Source organism: Xiphophorus couchianus, chromosome 8 (assembly GCF_001444195.1).
Source record: "Xiphophorus couchianus chromosome 8, X_couchianus-1.0, whole genome shotgun sequence".
Classification (NCBI taxonomy): Eukaryota; Metazoa; Chordata; class Actinopteri; order Cyprinodontiformes; family Poeciliidae; genus Xiphophorus; species Xiphophorus couchianus.
Window position 1 is genome coordinate 25,913,147 of NC_040235.1, and position 25,256 is coordinate 25,938,402.

The following is a 25,256-nucleotide window of genomic DNA, read 5'->3' on the forward strand; positions in this document are numbered from 1 at the left end:
ATATTCAAGAACAAATTGAAATATCACCAAAATATATCACACTTCAAGAGGAGACTGTGCTAAACTGTAAGAATTTGTACTATCACCCAGCATTGTTAGAGTACTGACAATTATTTTACATTTTCTCGGTTTTATATTGACTGACATGTTCTGGAAACATGTCAATAAATGTAAACAGTTCTGATATCACGCAAACTAATTCCTTGCTCACTTAATTTTGTTTGCACCTTAACTGAGCTATGGACGGAAAGCTGTGCAATTTAGTAATGTTACAATATCCTTACAGTTAAAAGTTTGCCTGGAAAACCTGTTAAACGATATTACCTCCAAAACTTTGGCAGCAAGTGAATATTATTTTTTAGACAATAAAATAAATGGGTCCAAAAAGAATTAGACGACATCTCTAACTGAACTCGTACCAGCGGTTGCTGAGCTCTGAGAGCTAAACTACATCGGCCAACAAAAGTCCAATAATCACCTGTTATTGATTCTGATCTAACGGACACTCTGCGCTTTAAGAAATAAACCTGGATTAACTGGTGACACTTTCAAAATCTCAGTTTGAGTGAAGATTTTAACCCGTTTCTGATGTAAAAGTATATAAGACAATTGTTTTTTCAGCATTGCAATATCATACAATATCAGGGAGATGTGAAAAACAACATAGCCAGTCGATCTTTTCAAATGTTTTATTTTTTATCCCATGGCTCCTCAACATTTATGTCGGCTTTCAGGGATTATGCTTTACTTTGAGATCTGTTTAAGCATCTTGAGATCTATTTCGATCTTCCTTTGACAAGTTTCAACCTCTGAAGCGACACAGAAATCAGGACAAGTTCTGCGTGATTTACATGTTTTGGTGATTTTGCAGATTAATATAACAAAAAAAAGGCAACATACCATGTTAGATCAATAAAAGTCTTTCTAATTAGTTATTCCCGAGATCTTAATGGTTGTCTTACGGAAGAGGATAGTATTTTTGCAAATATTTGTAGTTTTTTTTAAGCTTATCGCATTTACTTCCTGGTTCGGTAAAGGGGTCCTAAAAAGCCACGCCCACACAAACATCTGTCTTTCCCAGCTGCCGCCACTAGTTAATTTAGCCACCAGTTAATCTATAACACTGGACCAGCAAGATGGCCTCCATTGCACTTCACCAGTAGCAGCGGTAAGTACACTGTTAATTAGTCATAAAATGTCCGAATTCTGAGATTAAAGCCAGAATGATTACCTTTTTTCTTTCCTAAATCCTCTTCCGTAGGAAAACATTTATTTAGTTAAGCTTTCAATAATCTAATTGACATATTATTTCAAACATTTCCTACCTGGTGGAAATAGCTATATTTTTTATTGTATATTTTGGATAATTAACCTTTTCTGCATGCTTGTTCGTGATATACCGGATTATAATTGGTATGCTAATACTATTCAGAAAGGAAAAACTTAAACAAAAAAACTAAAGGGTTTGAATGACTGCCAGAATGTTTTTGTCGCAGTTTGAGCGTCGTTTTAAACCAGGGCAGATTAAAGGTTGGTAAAAATTGAGCAAACAGCCCGTTAGCCATTTACTGAATCGAAGCTGCATTTAGAAGCCATTAGCTTCATATACAAAACAAAGTCAGAGTATAAGGCTTTCTGTTTGAAGGTCATGGTCAAAGTAATTGCATGCCGCTATGGACGAGTGTACAAAAACAAAGTGCGCGTGCGGGGCAGAGAGAACTTCCGGGTCAGACCGCTTGTCAAAAAATGAAATCATTCAAATCAAAAATTGAGCGCTCGTTATCCTTTTATTCCATTTTTGTTTTGTGCACTAAATCGGAAATCGGATAATGAGCGACAAATCCGATTTCCGATTTTGGTTTAATAAACGAAAAACAAAGAAGCGAGTCTTTTTTTTTTTTTTCATTCCAACCGAAAAAATGAACTGCCTGAAAATACACGGACCATATTGTGAATTAAATAGTTTTTTTCCCCCAAAAGTGTTTCATTCTGTGTCCACAGCAAAGTATAAACGTGTCTTTGTAAACAAAATTCAAGCTTAGTTCTTTGGCAGTAAGAAGTGGAAAAATGTTCTCTGCTGTTATTGCGAAATAATATTTCTTCAGAAATACATAGTGAAGAGTTTTTAGGAAGTACCAACAGCTCTTGCATTTTCCCCACAAGTGTGCGCCTGTCGTAATTTGTCTTCAGTTTAACCCTCCTGTTATGTTGCGTGTCAAATTGACACAAACATTATTGCTGTACCTCAGAAACGACCATAACAGGCGGGTTAATCATAGAAACTTAAGTCTCACGCTCTGCCACAAGAGACGTCACACCGTTACCCCATTTCTAATGACACAACTCATGACTACCCCTGCTTTAACTCACAGTATGGGATTCTTTTTTATTGTTTTTATTTCAAGTATTATATGCAGTGCACTGTATCTCATTTGACCTAAAGAACCAACTGTTTATTAACAGCCATGTTGCAATGTAGTTTATTAAAAAAATCTTATTACATCATCTGAATTAAGTATCCTTACAATGCAACACGCATGTCAACTTCGCCATGAGTGACCATCCACTTTTAGACAAAAAAAAAATAATAAAATGTTTAACACTTTGGCACTAGAAGACTTTTGTTAAAGGAATTGCTCTATATTCTTTCAATCACAAGAGGGAAAGAAAGACATGAAGTCCTGCTTTCAGACTCAAAATGTGAGCACAAGTATTAAAAGTTTTGAGAACACATGAAATCCTGCTTTCAGACTCAAATTATGGCAGAAAAATTCCCCTATATGCCAGCTTTACTTGGAGGGTCTAGACCAGGGGTCACCAATACCGTGCCGCGGGCACCCGGTCACACCTTGTCAGTCGCCCTCAGAGCAAGTTCTAAAAATAGCAATTGTCATCAGGGAGCACTGCCAAAAAAAATAATTCTTTAAATGTTTTTACGTTGAAGTAATAACATTTGTTTATATTTAAATAAAAGTAAATTGTAAAAACGTTTTAAATAAATTGCTTCATGTATACAACGTAGTAATATTGTCTACGGCTAAAGAATGCGCAGACGCAGTAGCGCCTGCAGGATTTTATCAGAAGGCAGCATTGCCTGCAGCTGCAGGGCTGTGCAAACTATTTTTCTTTACTATTAACAAAATTATGGAGAAAAAAAAAATCTTTTGTATCAAAGCATCTTGTACGTAGCGCATATCTGTGTGAGTCTATGGGGGTGGGCATGCCAAAGCCTAAATGTTATTGGCCAGTTAAATAAAAAAAAAAAAAAGATTTTATTGGCTCTAGTGGCCTTTATTTGATAGTGAATTGACAGGAAAGTGGTTAATGAGAGAAGGAGGAAGACATGCGGAAAGGTCACCGGGCCAGGAATCGAACCTGCGACAGCCTCCATACGGCTGTGTTTAATCCATGCGCCACCACAGCACCCCCAGTTTAATTTTTTCATTTGGCAGCATGGTGATTTTTCTGTAAGCTAAAAATGAATGAGCGGAGTTTGAGCCTTCCTTCAGTTCTCGGAGCGGTCGTTTGGATCCCGCCTGAGGTTTTTACTGTGTGCGTGGTTCTGGAGGGTCGCCAGTGTACATGAGCTTTTTTTGTGGTTTTCCAAATGTAGAGCTGACGGATCACCTGGTTGGCTGACTATTCTATATAGCGTACCTGCATTGTAGTAGCGTAGTGAAACTGTACTGTCTCATAGTTTTCGAAATAATAAAATAAAAATACAACAATAATGATGGGGGTTAAATTTAGACAAAAACTAAATTTAACTCTTTGCAGAAGGTTGCAAACAACCCTCTGAATCATTTGTTGAGAAGGTCACTAGCATTCCCATTTGTGGAAAACTGAACCTGTTTGATCTGATACGTATGAGTTCTATTGAAATTCGATCAAAACTTTTAACTTCCAGTTAAGTGTTACACAATAAGAAGCTGGTAGGTTTTTTATATTTTCTCTTGAAGAATAAGTCTGTTTTTTTCCAAACTGCTTATTTGATGTGTATAAGATCACACCCTTTCCTTGGAATTCATACTGTCGGTTAGAGAGGAGGAGTTTGTCCAAGAGGTAATATAAAGGCAGAAAAACCCAGAGCATCTTCAGAGGATTACTCGTCCTTCCACGGTAAGTAAGTGTTTTTTTGTGTTATATGTCTTTGCAAGTTCTTACAAGTTGCAAAACTTGTACAAGTTGAAGTTCAAGGTAAATGTGGTCACCTGTTTTATAAAACCTGAAATTCCACTTCAGTAACTATAATTTCTCTGTAGTTAAGATAACACTTTTTCATTTGATATGCAATTAGTTATTAATCGGTTAGATCACATTAATTATTTCTTAACCTGATCTGTATCCGGCCTGCAACCAGCGTAGAGTGTACTTGTAAGAATTATAGAAAGAATATATAGAAATATCACCTTTATATATATTGAGTTCATTTTGAAGTCCATTGTGAAAAGATTTCTTAGAATAATTATGGAAAAGATGTCAATAAATGTGAGAAACCATAAAACATTTTACCGCATGCACAATTTTGTGTTGCTCTGTCACATGAAATTTGTGGTTGCGATGTACCAATGTGACAAACATTCTTTTTGAGTAAATTTAAATGAAAATTATGCATTTTTCTTCTAATAACTTTTAGCTTGGCTGATCTCTGAGGTCTCTCAGCCTAATTTAACCTCCTGCATTTCACAACTGTCTAGTAAGACTTTAATTTGTTAAAAAAAAAGGAAAGGATTATTATGGCAACTATTTTTCGAGTGCATTTGCTTTACCAACTAATTCAAATATGTGAGTGAGGAAAGTGCTAGATGAGTCAACATTGCAGGATCTTCATCTTGACACTGTTGGTATGCTTGTAACAAATATTTTAAAACCTGTGGGGAAAAAACAACTAAAATTCATTCATTTATTTCGACAGAGCAGCTAATCCTGAGAGATGGAGTCTAGTGGCGCAGTGACAATGGCAGCTCTTGGTCGTCCTTTTTCCTTGGGAATGCTGTATGACTGCCGAAAAGACATGCTTGTTGCTGGTGAGAATTTGCATAAAATAATCTTTGATTGTTAACCCTTCATGGAATGTTCTCAATAATGACAGGCAAAAACAGTGCTGTAAAATATTCCAGATTTCTTCTGTTTTTTGCTTTTTTTTTGGTACCTCTTGTGTTTCAACTTCAAACATTTTCATGTAAAAAAATTAACAACAGGTGGTTTTTGAAATGTATTTATTTTTTTGTCATTAAGGATAAAAATAGCTATCCTAACCAACTATTCAGACCCTTTGGGAAAAAGTAATTACCCCCATAATCTAAAAATTGTAGATAATCTTGGAACAACCGACATTAAGCGTTTCCAATGACTAAAAGTAAGTCTTTAATGTAAACTACATGGTAGAGCAATTGGTAGCAGTGATGTCTTGTCGCTAGGGTCCAAATCCCAGTCTGGGCTCTTTTTTTTAATAAGTGTTTCCTCTTGTCACGTCAATATGCCCCTGGGCAAGTTACTCAACTCTGGGTTGCCTGTGTGTCAGTGTGTACATTTGTGCACGCTTGTGAGTGCAAATAGGTGTAGGTGTCTGTAGGTTAAAGCGCTTTGAGTGGTCAGTATGACTGGAAAAGTGCTCCTCATTATGCATGATTTTAACTTTGACCGTAAACGTACCTATTCCCATTTCCAAATTATTGTTGTAGCCCAACAATTTTATCCTGCTAGTAGTTTATAAACTATGAGATTGTACCTGCAACCTGAATGCTCAGGTCAACCCTTTGCTGCTGCATTACCTTTTCTTACCTACATGGCCACATTTGCACACCTGAACCATTCAGTTATTTATGTAAATGTTGCATCAGATCTCCTAGTGTTGGATCTCCTACTGTCTTCTCTTAAGGGTTAGAGATATGAAACAGGACCAAATCTAAGATGAGACAAGCAAGCGTTCAATGTAGGATGGCTAAATTTTCTCCATTGTCTGATAGCTTGAATTTGAACCATTGTTTCTCCACAGTAGTCAACTGTGGTGGACCATTTATTAGGACACCTCATTTTGGAGGTTTTTCAGTCATGCTAATCTAGGAGAGGACTCCTAGATTAGCATGACTGATCTAGGAGTCCTAGATTAGAGCCTGAGGAGGAAACTACAATAAATATACCTTCTGGTCAGGTAGCAATTGGATCCCCCAAATTTTAAGGGAGACTTAAGTGTCTTAAGTCTCTTGGATCAGTTTACTTTGTGCCCAATCTACTGAAGCTCAATAAATGAATAAACAGAATTCTGCTGTTTCAAAATTGATTGGTCTTATGTTAAATTTCTACATAACATACACATACAGCATTTTAACAGAACTTTCAAGATTAAACATACAAAGTTTTTCTTAGAATGGCAGCCTTAAAAACTTGCATTGAATTATAAGTTTAAAAATCAAACTTCATTGAACAAGAAATGATGTCTCATTATTAGATTGTTTTTTTGTACAAGTCTTTTTTTTTATGATAAATTTGGTGTTTCCTTTTTTTTCTCACATAGGAATGACACTGTGGGATGATGATGATCTGCAGAAACATGTGCGAGAAGCAAATCAGGGATTCAGTGATTTTGAAATGATTGCCTCTAATTCAATGCAGGACAAATCTAATGCACTAGAGGTTGACGCATCACTTAAGGCAAGTTTTATGGGTGGGATGGTTGAGGTTCAAGGATCTGCCAAATACCTGAAAAACACTAAAACCTCCAACAACCATGCCAGGGTAACAGTACAATACACGGCAACAACGACATTCAGGGAGCTGTCTATGGAACAACTTGCAAATGTGAGATACCAAAATGTTTTTGAGAAAGGATTAGCCACACATGTGGTCACAGCAATTCTTTATGGAGCCCACGCTTTCTTAGTGTTTGATAAGGAAGTTTCTGGTACTGAAAGCGTTCAAGACATTCAGGGTAAACTACAAGTAGCAGTGAAAAATATTCCAACAGTTTCAATATCAGGAGAAGGTGCTGTGGACTTGAAAGATGAGGATAAAATGGGCTTTGAGAACAGTTCTTGCAAGTTTTATGGAGATTTCTTTCTTGACAATAATCCTACAACTGCTGAGGAAGCCATAAAACTCTACCATAATCTTCCAACATTTCTGAAACCAACACAAAATGAAACTACAGCTAATGACAGACACACTGCAGTACCGGTAAAGGTCTGGATGCTGCCACTGACGAGTTTAGATTCTTCTGCCTCTAAAATGGTCCGCCAAATAAGCTTAGGATTAGTTCAAGAAGCGCAGAAGGCCCTGGAGGACTTGGGTGAGTTAGAAATAAGGTTCAATGATGCAATGAAACTTAAAAGTATGGAGAAGTTTCCTCAGATTGCTGAGAAACTTAAATATTTCAATGAAATGTGCACCGAGTTCAAGCTTGGATACCAGCAAAGTTTGGCAGAGAAACTCCCATTAATCCGAGGAGGAGGAGAAGAAGAGGCAAAGCTTGCAGAGATCCTGAAGAAGAGACATTCTTCTCCATTCAATACCACAAGCCTGAACCAGTGGATGGATTGTAAAGAGAAAGAAATCTGGATCCTTGAGGCTTTTATCAAAATGATGAAAGACACAAATTTCATCCCATCTGAAATTCAGCTGTACCAGGAAGTACTGAGTGCACATGGGGTTTATTGCTTTGTCTTCACCTCTCTGGGAAGAGATGATCCATTTCTCTCAGCTTTATCAGCCTACCTGAAAGGAACCAGAACAGATTATCAAAATCAGGATCTTCATGATGTGGAAAAGGAGCAATGGTACGCCTCACAGGAAAAACTGAGAGACATCATGAAAAAAGCAAAAGCCTTCAATGATGTGGCAAATTCAGTCAAGAATACACAAGACAAGAATATAAAGTATCTAGCAGTGGGTTTAACACATGACCATAAAGATTCGACCATCTACTATTATATTGACGGCTTCCTTGAGACTGATGCATATGACTTAAAGTAAAGCTTTAATAAGCTTTACTCATTAAAGCTTTTTTATTTAGAACCTTAAATTTCTGTAAAGGTGTAGCAGAGACTACATCTCGTTGCTTGTACTTGTGACAGTGCAATGACAATAAGGTTGAATTCTATTCTATTCTATTAGATCAGTCAGAGGCCTCTGTCTGTTCAGATTTCAAAATAGCTTTAAGTACAAAAAAAAGAGATTCAGGTGATTGAATAAGAGCTCCAGCTAAAACAAAAAAGCAAAATACATTATCACTTAGATATTGCACATTAAAATCATGACCACAAAATGAAATGAATTTTATGCAGACTAACATACAATGTATGCTTATATTCTTTGCAATTACTGTGGTAATTCTGGCAGTGGTCATGGACTGTTTTCTATTACTTTGTGTTCATTTCTTTGTTTTTCACTTCCGATTTATTTGCAATGATACAAAACCAATAGAAATCTCTGTAATGTTTTTTTCTGACTTGTTGCTTCACATAAGCTTAAATAAAGAAAGTCACGGCCATGCATTTTTGTAAGTGTCATGTTGTGGTGAATGCTGATGTAGGACTGCCAAATGCAGAGAGATGGAGGCGACCAGTGAATTGAAGTGATGACTGATCAGTTTACTGGTCCCAGTGCTAGTGGTGATTGGTGTCTAACCCACTATTCCATTTAGAAATTCCATATCAATTCTACCAATTGCAATCGATTCATAGACCTTAAATATCAAGTTGTCGCAAAAAACAGATATAAACAAATACTTGCTGGTGCTGAAGTTCAACTAACAGATTTTGATGTTGTGACTAGTACTCTTAAAATAAATAAGTTAATATCTAAAATATAACAGCCTTTGCCTTGTTTAATAAGGACTAGGTGGAAAAGAGGGTTTGGTCGATAAAACATTTTGTCAATAATTTTGGCCAACTTAGTACGTCCTTTCACAGTGCACTGTTGTTCTGTTTATTTGCCAAACATTTTTATTATTATTCACATTGTGAATATAATTTACAAACAAACCAAAGGACTTTTGAACTTCTAACAAGTGACATTCCAAAAACTAGAAAATATTTGGTTGCAGGTGACCTGGCTCAGCTATTATCGTTTACCATAATGTCTCATTGGAAACTTTTCCTATAAGGACTCCAGTTTAACCAGTAAACTGACTGATCAGTTTACTGGTCCCAGTGCTGGTGGTGATTGGTGTCTAACCCACTATTCCATTTAGAAATTCCATATCAATTCTACCAATTGCAATCGATTCATAGACCTTAAATATCCAGTTGTCGCAAAACCCAAAGTGATAAATTTAAAACTTTAAATGTAGCTTCAACCTGGACTCACACAGAGAAAGGAGGTTTTAGAAAGTTTATTTGACAAGAAATAATCTTCGGCGCTCGGACCCCGGCAGTAGACACTGAGCTGGTAACTGCCAGAGAGAATGATCTGCTGTGGATAAGCTTTTTTTCTTTTTCCTACATGAAAACCTTTTTGAATAATGTCACTGGATACATAAATTAAACCAATGTGTAAATTCTAACTATAACTGTCTTTATCTCACCTGCTCAGCCAATCACCTGATCACGCGCCTCCCTAACAGCGGCGGTCTCATCTCCTCCACCCTTCATAAAGTCTGGCTTGATGTGTGCAACTGCTCCTCACCTGAGCTTCCATCACCTTCACCCAGTCTCCACCTTCGCTCAGCATACCTTTCATTTTATGTTTGTATTATGACTTTGTAACCTAACAATATGTTTCTGTATGGCCTCGCTTTATTAAAAAACAAAAAAAAAACAGTTGAATCTGACTGTTAAAACATAAACTTAGCTGTATGTCAGGTTTGTAAAGAAAATTTGTATTGATTCCAGTCATTGTTCAAAAACTATAGGAAACATTGTATTTACACATAGAAAATACTGCAAGTTATTAACTTTGCTTTTATTTCAAATTTTTTAAAACAAGGTTATCCAATTGTTAAACGCTGTTAAAATATATTTACAACTACCGTATTTTCCGCACTATAAGGCGCACCTAAAAACCTTCAATTTTCTCAAAAGCCGACAGTGCGCCTTATATATTATATATCCTGAGACCCAGAGAAAAAAAAGTTTTTGAATTTTTTTTTTTTTTACACTACATGACTCTTTGGAGTGAAAAACCATCACTACAATTGAAAAAGTTTCAAAACATGTTTTTATTTATTTTTTAGAGTATGTCCTTTGGAGAGGACATCAGGACTCTCTTGTGGCAAATATGAACACATTTCGAGGCCCAGGATGTCCTCTCTAAGGACCAACAGGATTTAACACAGTGGCATGTATGGTTTCAGAGTTATGAACAAAAAAACCTATGTCCTCCACAGAGGACAAAAATGTATTGCTGGGTCTCAGGACCAATATTGAGCCACAACAGGTCTCGCAACTACGGTAAGCAGCCGCCGACTTCATTTCCCCCCATAGAAGAAGAAGCGCGCGGTGCACTCTGGGTTTTGTGTAAAGACCCCAAACTGGCTCCTATTAAGAGACACGCTTACGACGCAGAGTTTAAGCTCAAGGCAATCAGTGATGCAGTAGAACACGGGAATAGAGCAGCAGTGAGAGAATTTAACATGAACAATCAATGGTTATAGCGGAAGTGGAGGAAGCAACAGCTGTTTATTCATTTTGGGAATGAACGGAGTTTTCAGAACGCTGGTTTGTAATCTATTAATAAAGTTTGACTGACCTATCTGACATTCCCTTTAGCGCAGCTCCATCTAATGGATGCATAACGTAACCCCAGCCTCTACTGTAGCATCTATTCTATGCACCTTATAATGCGGTGCGCCTTATATGTGAAAAAAGTTTTAAAATAGGCCATTCATTGAAGGTGCGCCTTATAATGTGGTGCGGTACTTTATTGGTTCTACTCTCTCTTCAACATGTTACAGCCACAATGTAACTTTGTCTGGAAACGACACCATTTCTATGAAAACTAAATAATGTAAATCAGCTGAGCTGCAACAAAAGGAACATTCAAAACCGTACATAATATTGAAAGAACATATTATGAAAAAGGATGACTGTACAAGTCAAAAGGCAAATGTGCCTCAGCAGAAATTATTTAAAGTGGCATGTCACAAAAAAAAAAGAAAGACGAACAGCAACGTGTGGCAACTGAAATGTGTGAAAGACTGTGAAAAACAACTAATATTCTCCTTGCATTCAGTATTGACAGTCAGTGCAGTGTCCAGGTCTGTCATCACAGTAGTAACGAAGGTACTCTCCTCGTCTTCCATTGCCAGTGAAGCCCACACAGTTTTTATATTGCAGGAAGAAAACGTTACAACCGCAAAAAGGAATCCGGTTTTCTGCCTTGAATGACTCTGAAAATTTACCCCACTTGATCTCACCTGTTAATGAAAAACCGATTTCATGTAGTTAAAATCTAATTTCGCATGTTTTAGGTGAAAAAAAAAGTCAAAGGTCCTTACCATCCAGCCAAGCAAAGTGAGTCTTCTTCCTGAAAACTGGGTCAGACACAATGTCTTCAAAGCACTTGCAGGTCAATTCCAAGGTGAGGTAAGCAGAGTCTCCCTGTGCTAGCGCCACCTCCTGGAGAACAGCTTCAAGTACATTCAAAGGCATCTGAAAAAGGGTTAGGATTAGGGTAAATCGTATTTTCACAACATTAAAAAAACCCTACAACATTAACTCATATGACTTGAAATATATTTAAACTCACCTGCCCATTGATGTTAACAACCCAAGAGTGAACACATCTCTTCTAGTGAGGACCTGCCCATCAACACAAGCAACATATTCACCTGCATCTCTGGTTTGGTCTAATACTTGAGCAAGCTTTGGAAAGAAAAACTGAAGATAAATACATTTGTATTAACTTGATTTTTTACAATATTATGCATCCCTCAAGTATGTGTACTGATATGCACAACTTACAATGTGTTTATACTGTTGGTTTGTGGAAATTTCACTTTTTACTTCATGACTGATTTTCTCCAGTAGAAAACTATTGGGAACACTGTTGTGCAGTGTGATTTGTTATAAACAAATATTGAAACACATGACGATGTCATAACTGCAAGTACCGACAATTCTTACAAAAAACCCCAGAAAGAAATATTAGAAAGACAAACACAAAGCAAAGTCGATATAAACATTTACCAAAGTCGTTTCTGTGGTATTAGGCTGTTGACTCCAGGTGGATTTATTTGCTTCAGTTGGTTTTAAGCTTGTCAAAGAGTCAGCAAGAGGACATTGGTGAGTTCGAACAACGCTGGCTTCCAAGCTGCAAGCATGTTGCTGGTTTTTCTCACAGCCTTTATCAACAGAAACAATCCTACATTAATATACATGCTGTGCTTTAATTTCAGAGACCACCACAACAATAACACTGACGTTGAGTATTACCCATTAGAAATGCATCCATTTTGGTTTAGGACCAATGTTGCGTGTGGCCCAGCAACTTTTAGAATTCCTTGTTTGGCTTCTGTGTTTTTCCGAAGATTGAAATGGTGGAGGATGTTTCTTTGCAGAAAGACGTGCGTGGATGGGGTGAGCGTGTTGAGGAAGTAGTTGTTCTTCCTCATGCCTGCAAATAGTTGCTCTGCACACTGACTGTTTAATCTTCCTGCAAGTTCCGGAACCATCTCAATCCGCTGCAAGACGTCCTCGTCGTCCTTGCTATTGCCTCGGCGGGAAACATCACTGAGACAATAACGCTCTAATGAGCCAGTAACAGGATGTCCTCCCTTGTCTCCAGGTTCTTTCCGGTGCTTCAACCAGGGCAGGTTCACAGCGAGGTTTTTCTCAGTAGCTTGTCTTATGTTTTCAGGTGTGGGCTCAACCAATCTACCTTCGTGGATGGTAAATGGTGTATCCTCAGGGCACCTCTTCTTTAGATGACTTACTAATCCCCTGGGGTTGTCGTACACCGTAATATTTGGAAAAAACTTCCAGGACAAAAGAAGGTCTGCAAAGTCTCTAGGGCTCTCCGCTCTCAGGTTAAACTTTACAGAATAAATAACGCCACAGGGACAAGTGATTACAGCCCACCCACCTGAAACAACAAATCATATCCTTACTTGTACAGCATATTAACTTATCTGGCTCCTTGTTGTTGTGTACTAAATTAAGCTCAACAAAAGCATTGACATTACTATGACAATGTGTTCTATGTTCAAAATAGCAGATAAACAAGGCATGGCTGTTTTTTTTTGTCATTTAAATTTTTATCAGCTCATACAGTTACAGTACTTTGGTAGGGGTAAAATGGCAACAAATTGAACATTTTCTGTTAGAAGTTGCTGTCACACACTTACCAGAGGCACCGCACACTTTATCAAAATCCTTGTTATGTGTGGCTCTAGAAGCCATTCTGTCCCGCAGACGGAGCACAAGATCCATCTTAGAACCTCTGCTGTCAATTCCACATTGACTGCAGAGTCTCCTGACCTCAGGTAGCTTTAAAACAACACAAAATGGGAGTTATTTGTAATATTTTTTAACCCTCCTGAAACACCAACACAATCAGAAAATTAAAAAAAATAAAAAATAAATAAATAAGAGACTACCTTGAGATTGAGAACCTCATCTGCAAACCGCTCTTCTGTGAGAAACTGGTCTACATCACTGTTGGAATCAGGCAAGTGGACTTTTTCACTCTCTGTGTTCATCAAAATGTCAGATCGTCTCGTCTGTGGTCCAATCCAGGGGGACCAGTTGTGATAAGTAGCTTTTACAACAAAAGGATTCTTGCGGCCAGCTGAGAAATGCAATGGAGACATTTTTTGAGGCACATTAATGCATGAATAACTTGGTGCACAAAATGTTTCCAACTTCTCTGTTGAATAGACACCAGACTTACACGGATAAAGTCCACGGCTAATCACTTCCATAGTAACCGCTTCCCAAAAAGAGCGTGCATTCACTTTGCCATTATAGTGTTGAGGTGGGTTTGGTATTTCACTAACTTTAAAAATAAAACAAAAAACACAGGATTCCATCTTTTTTCAAATGTTCATTTCAAATGAAAGGATTTTCATCCTTGCAGGTTTCAAACCTAAAGACCTACCTGGCATGCTGAAAACACCTTTCTTATGGCGTTCCATGACAACAACTGCAGGATGATACCCACACGAAATGCATGAGTATTGGTAGTCATGGTCACTTAGACCTTCAAACGACAGATATGCCTGCAGGATCCGATCCTTGTTAGGAAAGTTCTCTCCTTCTGTGTATTCGATCATTTCGATTATGCGACTTACAGCGGTGTGAGTCTACGGAAAGAATTAGGGCACATTTGCAAAGTCACAGTAATGCATTTAGATGAAAAGTTCACAAATGTGTCTTTTACCATTTGTTGTAATGTGTTAAAAATAATATTCACATTCTACACAAATAATTAAAAACTACAACTAACCTGCAATGCATTCCTGAGTACCAGACACAGATGTATGGACAGCAGCAAGTGATCGTTGAAGTTGTGGACACCATCTTCCCAGTCTTGATATCGGTAAACCATGGAACAGGTGGGGCAAGTCTTCCTGTATGTTGATATACCTACAAGGATATTAAAAAGGTTACCATTAAGATCTTACGTTGACATGATGGAATAAAAATAGGAATATTAGTCTTATGGAAATAAAAATAAATCAGCACACTTGTAATCAGAGCGGAGTAGAGTAAATTACAAACCTTTAACTACTCCTGTCATAGTCAATATTTTAGCAATGGAAGATACCAACTGAGGGTCACCAAGACTGGCGTGTTGTCCACATTCTGTGCATTCGGTCTCTGATGGGATCAGATGTTTGGGGAACCCACTGAGAGCCTTGGCGTCTCTACTGCTGGTGATAAGGCTGTCGGGAAGATCGGCAGGTATTTTCTTCTGATAAATCAAGTACTTGATTATCCTCTCTGCTGCTTCATCGGTGATGGAACCACTATCCTCCTGACATTCTGATACTGTTGTCCCACACATAACATCCTCCTCTGAATTCACTGCCTCTCTGAACATGTCTGGCATTTTTTCAAAGAGATGCCACATTGCTGTAGCCTTGTGCGTACAGGACCTTTTGCCCTCTGTACATGCACAATGCCAGGTGTTTTTTCCTTTGTCATAAGTGACAATGACCCGTCCAAGTCTGCTGAAAAACACCATTTTAGGTTCAAAGACAGACACGTGAAAAGTTGTGTCTGTCCCACTGCCAAAAAGAAGAACTGAAAACGGCGTATTATTTGATAGCGCCTCCTGCTGATTGTTTAAAAGTTCTTCTTTTCTTTGAAGACTGAACCATAAGTTGTCAACCAGGATGTTGAGGGTAGTTTCAGACAGAGGTCCTTCTGAGTCTGTGGTGAGTGAACAAAAGCGTAATGACTGAATGTGTTCACATTCAAAAGGCAAAATCCCACTTCGCTTGGCAAACTGTGCATTCGCATTACACCTGTCGAGCTCACATTCTGATCTGTGAAACTGTGACCAGGTGTTTTTTATTACATGTAAAGGTTTTGATGGACCATAAAAGGATTTCTCAACAGCAAAAACACCTTTTTCGGCATCCACACACTGACTCCTTAAATGATGATCTTGTGAAATCAGCTCCACATTTTCCTGGTGTTTTCTTTTCAAATGAATACGAAGATTCTTTTTTCTCAGGCGCAGATTGCACATTTCACATGTAATCATATCTTCTGAGCGGACAGGTTCCTGTGTTGCCTGCAGGTTGGTAGCTGCTGGATGGACAAGTGTCTGTGTTGCCTGCAGGTTGGTAGTTGTTGGATGGACAAGTGTCTGTGTTGCCTGCAGGTTGGTAGTTGTTGGATGGACAAGTGTCTGTGTTGCCTGCAGGTTGGTAGTTGTTGGATGGACAAGTGTCTGTGTTGCCTGCAGGTTGGTAGTTGTTGGATGGACAAGTGTCTGTGTTGCCTGCAGGTTGGTAGTTGTTGGATGGACAAGTGTCTGTGTTGCCTGCAGGTTGGTAGCTGTTGGATGGACAAGTGTCTGGGCTGATGCACAGCTGGACACGATATTGAAAGTCGCTGCGTGCTTAACCAAGTGATTAACAAACCTGTCCCTTCTGTCAATGGTCGAAAAACAGTACGGGCAATGAAAGTGAGATGTGTCTCTACAGGGTAGGCCACATCTGAATATATGGAATTCTGCAGTAACAAAAAGAAATGAATAAAATTAAAAACAACATCTATATACATTGCAGATATTCTTAAACAAGACGTCGTTCATTCCCACTTAAAATAGAGCAAGGACACAGTTTAATAGCTACTAACATAAAAGAAAAAGGTTATTACACATCAGGAAATAAGCAAATGATTGGTAGAAAAAAAGGCATGTTTGAAATCAATCACTGTAGATTCTTTAACATTATTGTTACTGTTTTGTAAGATTTAACAGTTAATTTTAGAAGTCGCAATGGCTTCCAGATAACAAATATATACTCAAAAAAAAAAATACAAAAATTGAAATTGTAAAAGTGATATTGCTCAAACAGCCAAGGGCAATTAGATTTACTCAATTACTCTGTAACTTTTGACAAAAATAAAATAAAATTAGGACTATTTTTCCATATGTTATGCTCTTGAGTAAATTTTGTTGATACGCAACCTAATGCGAGTATCTTAACTGAATGAATAACCATTAAAAAAAACCAAAAAAAACATGATACACGGATAAATGTTGTTTATGTTAGGTTTCTTCTAACTTTAATTTGTTGTCTTGTATTAATATTTTTCATTTTTGGTTTTAAAATACCTAACAGTGCACATAACTTCATTTTTTTATGAATATTACATTGCACATTACGATCAGTAAAAAGAAAAAAAAAGTAGAAAAAACTAGAAGTGCTGGAGTTAGTCCATGTAGACAACACTCCTATGCAGTCTAGAGATAGTCCAAATGGCCTGAAGGATTGTAAGTACCCTTAAGTACCCTGGTAATGGCCTCAACGCATCTCACAGTTGCACAATTGTTCCTTAGACTTAGACTTCGACTTAGACTGGATAATGCAGCACAACATCAGCTGCAAAAGGTCACATCTCTCCAAAAACACTTCATGTATGCTTCAAAACTAGACTGAAGAGCATTACCTACAGGAGATCTGATCTCCTGTTGGTATCATAGATACCCACCCCCAACATGGACTATTCACACTCCTACCTTCTGGCCTGACGGTCAACGACCACATGTACAATAGAAGAATAGAAGAATGGATGCTAATTTGAGCCATCAGAGTCGTCAGTTTGGACTCAGGGTCTTTTGGCCCTGTATCAGTAAGTTTGGGGAGAAATCAAAAACCTAGTACTCCTAGTGTACTTAATAATAGCCATTTCACCAAATACTTTGTTACTCTTACTTGTGTAGTTTGCACTGGTAAGTATGTAAAAAAAATTTTTTTTAAATATTTTTCAAGTGTAGTTTTACATACCGTTATGTTGAACCATAGCAGTTGTTGCTATATGGTTCTGTACCTTGTACGATGCATCGGCACTGTACGAGCAAAGGGGACAGCGATATTTATCGTTCACGCAATACGGAAGAATCTCCTCTCCGTTCCGAATGTTGCAAACGGATACGTGGATCTGAATAATGAAAATTTGAAAACAAAGTTTGAGCATAAAATACATTTCTCAATTATACATGTTATCTACTTTTTATCTAATGTTAAATGGACTGAACTTCTATAGCGCTTTTCCAGTCATTTTTGACCACTCAAAGCACTTTACACTAGAGTCACATTCACCCAGTCACACATTTATAACACCCATACACAGATCGGTAGGCAATTTGGGGCTAAGTGCCTTGCCCAGAGGCACATCGACATGTGGCAGGAGGAAGCTGGAATCGAACCTACAACCTTCCGATCGTAAGACGACTACTCTGCCAAAGAGCCACTATAATGGTGACCTGCAGGGAAATAATTAGCTATGCTACATGCTAAAATTAGCCTTCCCCTGTGTGAATTACGAATTTCACTAGCTTAGATTATTGTTTATTATATTTTCAACCTGATCTAGAAAAGCGTAATATATATAGTATACTGATTCACTATGTGAAAAAAAGTTTGAAGAAGATGCAAATACCTTTTGTTGCCTTTGTGGGTTTTGCATTGTGGAAGAACCTCTCAAACTTCTTTCAGTCGACTTCTTAACCCCGCTTCTTTAAGGTATCCTATACCTTATTATTTCCAAATAAGGTATAGGACTGGCCCCGCCCCTTTCTGTTTGCTGCAGCGAGGTCCTTCTCGTTGAACTGGAAGCTATCAAGCTAATTTTCTATTTGCAGCGACGCAAATCGTTTTCCTAAACATTACATTACCAAGAGACACGCTCTCACTCTGACCGGCGGTGGCTCTGCGTCCAGGAAAGCAGGCAAGGCGACAAAATGCGGTCGAGATTCATTTGAAGCTGCAGGTCACATTTGAACCGACACCCAGCTTCGCAGTTCTTCTTCTTCTTTATATTATGGCGGATCGCATGCAACTTTAAGGTGCATACCGCCACCTACTGTACACGAGTGTGTAGCAACATTGCTTTACATCTATCAATTTCTATTTTTAAATTTTCTATTCTGAAGATAAATAAATAATGCTTTCCTTAATCTGTATATAAATTGACCTGTCCTTCCAACTATTCTTCTCAATTTCCCCCTTTCAGCTTCACATGTTTTACAGTTCATCAATATGTGTTCATGTTCTTTCTCTGCACATCATTCACATTTATCATTATTTTTTCTCCCTATTAAATATAAAATGTCATTTAAATAGGTATGACCTACTCTTAAAGAAAACACAACGCAGAGTCTAAGGAACAGCGAGGTGTCGTCTCACACGGACAGGGTTACATATATATATATATATATATATATATATATATCACTCCAATTGAATACTAATAAAAGATAATGACTTTTAATGTCATTATTATGACATTTTTAATGCAAAGTTGCTCTAAAAGTTGCAGTGAAAGTCCATTAAAAGTGCCAATCTTGCATTAATGTCACTTTATTTTCAAAATAATACAAAGTTGGCACTTTTAATGCAGCTTCGCCTTAAAATGTAATTATTTACCGAATGACACTTCATGACAACAGTCATAAATATTCATAAAGACTCCTTCATATTCATGACAGATGTTATGTCATGTTTATGATGTCATGTCAGTCTTATGCACAGTCTGTCAAATAAAGTGTTACTGATAGATCTATGTTTCTACCTGCCTACCTATTGATAGACCTATCTATTTATAGCTAGCTAACCTATGTAGCATCATGTTTGTAGAGACAATATCTGTCTGTCTGTCTGTCTGTCTGTCTGTCTGTCATTTGTGTTTGTAGAGAAACCGGAGCACCCGGAGAAAACTTGTGTTTAAACAAGATTAGTTGATTTTCCTAAGAGAGCAAATTACAATGTCTGTCTGTCACTTGTGTTTTTAGAGAAACTGGAGCACCAAGAGAAAACGTATATTTGAAGTAGGATTAGTCTCTCTCTCTCTCTCTCTCTCATTTTTTTTTGGAAAACTGGAGCACCCAGAGAAAACCTTTTGTTAAAATGATTTGTGTTACCTTCAAAGCTAAGGCCTCATGTGTCTGACGTAGCTAACAGACAATCTTACAAAGATGTTATGTAAACGAGAAGTGAAAGCTGCTGTTTTCACAGACAGGCAGAAGAGAAAAGGAAAGACTGGTTTGAAGAGCCATCCATCCATCCATCCATCCATCCATCCATCCATCCATCCATCATCTTCTGCTTGTCGGGTCGTGGGGGCGGCAGTCTAAGTATGGAGGCCCAGACTTCCCTCTCCTCAGCTCCTCCAGGGAATCCCATCTCATTCCTTGTCCAGCTAAGAAACAGTTCTTCATTTGACTATGAAATGGATGGGAGTTTTACATTTTTAGAACTCTGTTGGCAATTCTCAGAGAAGTGCACAGATTTGGAGTTCAGTGAGGGAAATCTGACATGCTTGGTATCGGTAACTTTCTGACAACCCAGTGAAGGTCTGCAAGCCTTGCTGGTTTTTCCGTCAACATGTTTGTCAGAAAACGTCGTTCTTCCCTCACGGGACTTGGAGCAACTTCTCCCTGGTCTTGCTGCTGGCAGAGTCTCCTTAACGTCGTCATAAACAGGCTGTTTGCGTTTCTCAATTTGGATTCTTTTAATACTTTCGCCTCCACACACTCTCTCCAACTCAATTAAGGACAGCATGTCTTTCCTCTCAGCCTCACGCAGTTCCTTCTTCTCCTGCTGTTTACGACGTATCTGGTAATCCCATGAGTCAGTCAGACATTTGGTAGCTGCAGCTTTTTTCTCTTTCGCCAGTTTTTTATGCTTTTGCTCTGCAGCTTCCCGATGTTTCGTTTCTTTCGATATCTTATCCTCCATAAAAGTCCTTTTCATATCTTCTTTTTTCTTTATAAGGGACAGTTGGTCGTACACGATTTTTTTACGTATTTCACGACTTCTGTCCTTATCATCAATGTCACAGTCACTATCATTATCTAGAACGACTGATTCATAATGAACATCTCTTCCTTGTTCACTGACTTTGTTCTGTGTCTTCAGGTTCTGCTGAACCTCCTTCTTCTGTCTCCTGGCTCCAATTTCCTCAGCTCGATATCCAGGAAGAACTCCTTCCCTTTCAGTCCTGTCCGTTTCAATCTTCTTTGACTGTTTGTATTGCTGTCTGGCAGCCAATTCATCAGCCAGAGGTTGTTGCTTTGTAGTTTTCTGCTGCTGCTGTACTTCATGTGACATTTTGACAAACTCGTCCTTGGCCATCTTGTTACAAGACTTTTCCTGTAAAAGAGAATCACAAGCAGCTTCTTTCTTCAATATATAATCTAAACTGTCATCAATAGATTTATTTTGCTCTTTTTTGTTAAGTTGAGTCTCATTATGTCTCAAAAATGTCCGGCTTGTCTCTTTCTTCTGTCTCCTCATTTCCATTTCTTCATTTTGATGCAGTCTATCTGACTGCATTATGGCAGCCATTTGTTGCCTTGCAATTTCAGCTCTGTCCTTCTTCTTCTGTTCTTTAATTTCAATTTGAGCATCCAATGTGTCGGTCAGAGACTTTTTCAAATTGGCTTTCTTTTCCCTCTCTTGGTCCTCTTCAAACTTCTGGCGTAGCTGCTGCTTGGCCCGCTCTTTGCAACGCTTTTCATCCAAAAGAACGAAGTTGGCAGCTTCTTTCTTCTTTATATAATCCAGATTTTCAAAAACAACCTTCTTACAATCCTCTAGACAATTCAACTTTTCAGGAAGCCTCATTTCACTCAATTGTTTTGGGCAGTCTGATTCAGATTGATCCGTCTCGTCCTGTTTGAAGAATTGTCTATCTTTCTCCTTCTTGTGTCTCCTCGTCTCAATCTCCTCAATTTGACACAACCTGTCTGCTTCCATTATGGCAGCGATTTGGAGACTTTCAATTTTAGCCTTTTCCTTCTCTTTCTGCTTTTTATATTTAATTTGAACATCCCATGTGTCCATCAGAGACTGTTTCATTGCATCTTTCTTCTTCTTCTCTTGTTCCTCTTGTAACTTCTGGATAAACTGCTGCTTAGCCATCTCTGTACGACGCTTTTTCTCCAAAAGAATGTAATTGGCCGTCTCTTTCCGCTGTATTTCCTCTAGATTATTATAAACAATCTTCTTACAATCCTGTTCCATTTTACGTGACGAAGGCTTGTTAAACTGTTTGTCATTTCCAGAAACCTCGTTGTATTTAGCTGTGGACGCGTAGGGAGTTCTTTGTCTCAGCAGTCCTTCTGGCATTTTGCTTTCAGAGTCTACATCTTCTGTGTATTTAGTCCAGTTTGAAATAAAGGTGTCTAAAGATTCTTCCTGTTCTCGAAGTCGCAAAGGTCGGTTGAGTTCTTCATTTTGTTGGGTCTTCATTGTCCTCAGTAAAGGAATAATCCTCTTGGGTAATTGACGAGAATCCATCTTCCGTTTCTGTCTCACGATGCAAAGAGTAAAATTCACTATAAATCCACTGAAACTTTCCGCACGTCTGGTACTAGAACACAAGTAACAAACTATTTAAGAGGTTTCAGAGCTGATGTCATATGACACAAAGCATTTGATCCTAATGACATCATCAGTTAGGTAGAAGTGTTAGTATTAGTTGCTATTGCTATGGTAACCAGGAAAAGCTCTGAAGCGATTCCCACCTTCTAGTAAAGCAGATATTTCGAACCATTAAAACATTTCCAAATAAATTCGTTCATATTAAGACAAATGAAACTTTTCCCAACCATTTAGACTAGTTTCTGCCAATGTGGCTGTAATTGATATGGGCTTAACAATGTGCAAAACACAATCACCTGGTTTCCCATTAAATCTGCTCAACAGTGTTTTCCTCATCTAAAGACGTTTTTGATGAGGAAAAGTGTTTGATGAACTCAGGTTTTGATTTGATGTTATTTTATTTTTATTTTGCTCTATATATGTTGTAGAATGGCAGCTTAACAACAGAAAGGAACAGAAAACAAGTTACAACAGCGTGTTAAAATGTGTCTAGTTATTAGCGAACCCCTTGATAGAGGCACAAGGTATGTTTGTTTTGTAAATAAGGATGGTTCTAATTTTGTAATCAATTGAAATTGTGAATTTGTTGTATATAAACACTAGGGCATAGTTTTGAATTAGAGTTGATATTTTTAGAGGTGAACATTATTTTTAGTTGAAACATTCTGGTTGTGTTTTTGTAGGTTACACTGTCCTTTGTGTGTGTGTGTGTGTTTGTGCATACAGCTATTACAGTGAAACTCAGGGTTTACTTCCAATAAACCTCACTGTTCATCAGTAAAGCCACAATCCTTCATTTGGGGCTGGGGGTGTTACACACTTTTTTATCTTTAATCCTATTAGGCGTGTGCTGCTGTTCATGCTTGTATATATGTGTGTGGCCCAGTGTAGACAAATGAGCCAAATACTGGAAAACATAAGTGGGATTTTATTCCCGACTGTCCTCAGATGGAACAGTATTAATTTTGGTTTGATTTGTATGGAAGCTCATTGCTATCACACAGGAAAAAAAATATTTTGAGTGCTATCACGTTATAGCGTGATACTTATCTTAGACGTGATACGTATCTTGTTTAAACGTAATAATTGTATGTCCAGGAAGTGGCAGTTTTATGCTAGGCTAGTACAGTGGCTAACTGTACTAGTTTTTTCTGGGTGTGTCTCCTCAGCAGGCAGGAGCAGCAAAGGAAGATAAGTGCTGCAGGTGCTGGTAAAAAGCTCCTGCAGCATGTCACTTTCAGTTAGGGGGGAATAATATGCTGAGGAGTTTTAAGTTACATTTATTCTTTGATTGATCTTAGTTAGTTCTAATGATTTGCAGGCATGTAAATATGTGTTGGTACCGTTTATTAGGTTTGTGTAAGTAGTGTTTGTTGTTTGTTCTTTTTTTTTGGATCACCCCTTTACTTGGTATAAGTGGTGAACTTGCCTCAGGTATAAATGCTTCTCGCTCTCACTGTGAAGAGTAAAGAAATTGGAAAATGGCAAAAAAAAAAAAAAAAAGTTGGAATGAAAATAAGAAAGGAAAGAGATTATATGAAGTACAAAAGTCAGTATTAATTAGAAATGTTAATGAGAGAAACAGAAGGGAAGAAATAATAATGATCAGATTAAGAGTAGGTCATACCTATTTAAATGACATTTTATATTTAATAGGGAGAAAAAATAATGATAAATGTGAATGATGTGCAGAGAAAGAACATGAACACGTATTGATGAACTGTAAAACATGTGAAGCTGAAAGGGGGAAATTGAGAAGAATAGTTGGAAGGACAGGTCAATTTATTTACAGATTAAGGAAAGCATTATTTATTTATCTTCAGAATAGAAAATTTAAAAATAGAATTTGATAGATGTAAAAGAATGTTGCTACACACTCGTGTACAGTAGGTGGCGGTATGCACCTTAAAGTTGCATGCGATCCGCCAGGATGAGCAGTGGCTTTTCTTGGGCCGCTGTACCACCAAGACCTGATTGGTGGATTGCTGCAGAGATGCTTGTCCTTCTGGAAGATTCTCCTCTCCCCAAAGAGGAACCTTGGAGCTCTGCAGAGTGACCATTGGGTTGTTGGTCACATCCCTGATTAAGGCCCTTTTCTCCAGATCACTCAGTTCAGATACATATATTAATTCAATCTGGAGAGACTCAGATGGAGATAAGAAGACAATTAGAAGAGTTTATTGACAAACAGAATTTAAAGTCTTTGGCGCTCGGGCCCCGGCTGGGGATAACGGTTATCGCCGTGTTAGCGATAGGCTTCAGATGAGCATTCCCGATGCTGTTAGGAACGTCATCCCCCCCGGGCCCACACTGGTGGTGGAGGTTGAAGAAGGGTCTGGGCCTCAGGACCGGGCAAATGGAGGAGAAGGGGTGGTGGTGGGTTGAGCTCGGCTGGAGAGCGAAGGACACCATGAATGAAGGTCCTTATCAGCTGGGACTTGGTCAATGATTGGACGTGACGTGGCTTGGTCCAGCGTTGATAGGTCGACGATTGTGGGCTGGTCGCTTCAATTAACGGGTCCCGGTGGGGATAAAAGAGTCTTCCAGTTTGAATTTGCGCCTAGGCTTCATTTCAATCTGGAGAGACTCAGACGGAGATAAGAAGAGAATTAGAAGAGTTTATTGACAAACAGAATTTAAAGTCTTTGGCGCTCGGGCCCCGGCTGGGGATAACGGTTATCGCCGCGTTAGTGATAGGCTTCAGATGAGCATTCCCGATGCTGTTAGGAACGTCATCCCCCAAAAAGAGGCCGAGGCCGTGAATATAAGGCAGAAAGTAAAAAGGGGAAAGAAGTTGCGCTGACTTTGGCTACCAAGTTAATAACGTAAAGGAAGTGACATGACAGCTAAAGGAGAGGGAGAGTAGGACGGGAAAGTGAAGACCAGCTGGGAATGCTGCCGGGCAAGAGGTGGTAGAATACACAAAACACAGGGCATGGGGACGTGGTGTGAGAGCCGGCTGGGGATACGGCAGGACGAGGGACGAAGGGATGTTGGAAGGTGACGGCCGGCTGAGGACACAACGGGGCATAGAGTAGCAGAACGCAGGGCATAGGGATGCTGGAGGATAAGCTGGCTGGAAATGCTGCGGGGCTAGTGGAATGGACGTGGGCGGGCGATAGCCGGCTGAGGACACGGCAGGGCATGATGATAGAAAAGCCGGCGGGGAATGCTTAGGGCGTGAATGAAGGGATACAAGCAGGGCTTAGAAGAGGGGATGCTGGTTTGAAAAACGCCAGCACTAACTAATGCAGGG

General features: G+C 38.6%; 2 protein-coding genes across 8 annotated transcripts; one reads left to right on the forward strand and one right to left on the reverse strand.

Annotated features, from left to right (window-relative positions):
- The first annotated feature begins 4,061 nt into the window (after window positions 1–4,061).
- On the forward strand, window positions 4,062–8,486 carry LOC114149039 (stonustoxin subunit alpha-like). The gene is made up of 4 exons (XM_028024586.1): window positions 4,062–4,119; window positions 4,637–4,698; window positions 4,912–5,027; window positions 6,518–8,486. The coding sequence occupies exons 3-4, from the start codon at window positions 4,934–4,936 to the stop codon at window positions 7,969–7,971; spliced, it is 1,548 nt and encodes a 515-aa protein (XP_027880387.1). The 5' UTR covers window positions 4,062–4,119; window positions 4,637–4,698; window positions 4,912–4,933; the 3' UTR covers window positions 7,972–8,486.
- A 3,196-nt stretch (window positions 8,487–11,682) lies between these two features.
- Window positions 11,683–18,442, reverse strand: LOC114149740 (uncharacterized). 7 transcript variants are annotated; one of them, XR_003596580.1, is made up of 11 exons: window positions 18,057–18,441; window positions 17,402–17,555; window positions 14,658–16,121; window positions 14,383–14,522; window positions 14,035–14,239; window positions 13,535–13,932; window positions 13,283–13,424; window positions 12,372–13,020; window positions 12,126–12,280; window positions 11,901–11,982; window positions 11,687–11,801 (listed from the first exon to the last, which is right to left on the reverse strand). XR_003596580.1 is itself a non-coding variant. In XM_028025788.1 (10 exons), the coding sequence occupies exons 1-10, from the start codon at window positions 18,081–18,083 to the stop codon at window positions 12,274–12,276; spliced, it is 3,084 nt and encodes a 1,027-aa protein (XP_027881589.1). In that variant the 5' UTR covers window positions 18,084–18,442; the 3' UTR covers window positions 11,787–12,273. The 7 variants fall into 7 exon arrangements, 3 of the variants coding, with proteins under 3 accessions (XP_027881589.1, XP_027881588.1, XP_027881590.1); XR_003596581.1 differs by lacking the exon at window positions 11,901–11,982 and having other exon boundaries at window positions 11,683–11,738; XR_003596578.1 differs by lacking the exon at window positions 11,901–11,982.
- Between the last annotated feature and the right edge of the window lie 6,814 nt (window positions 18,443–25,256).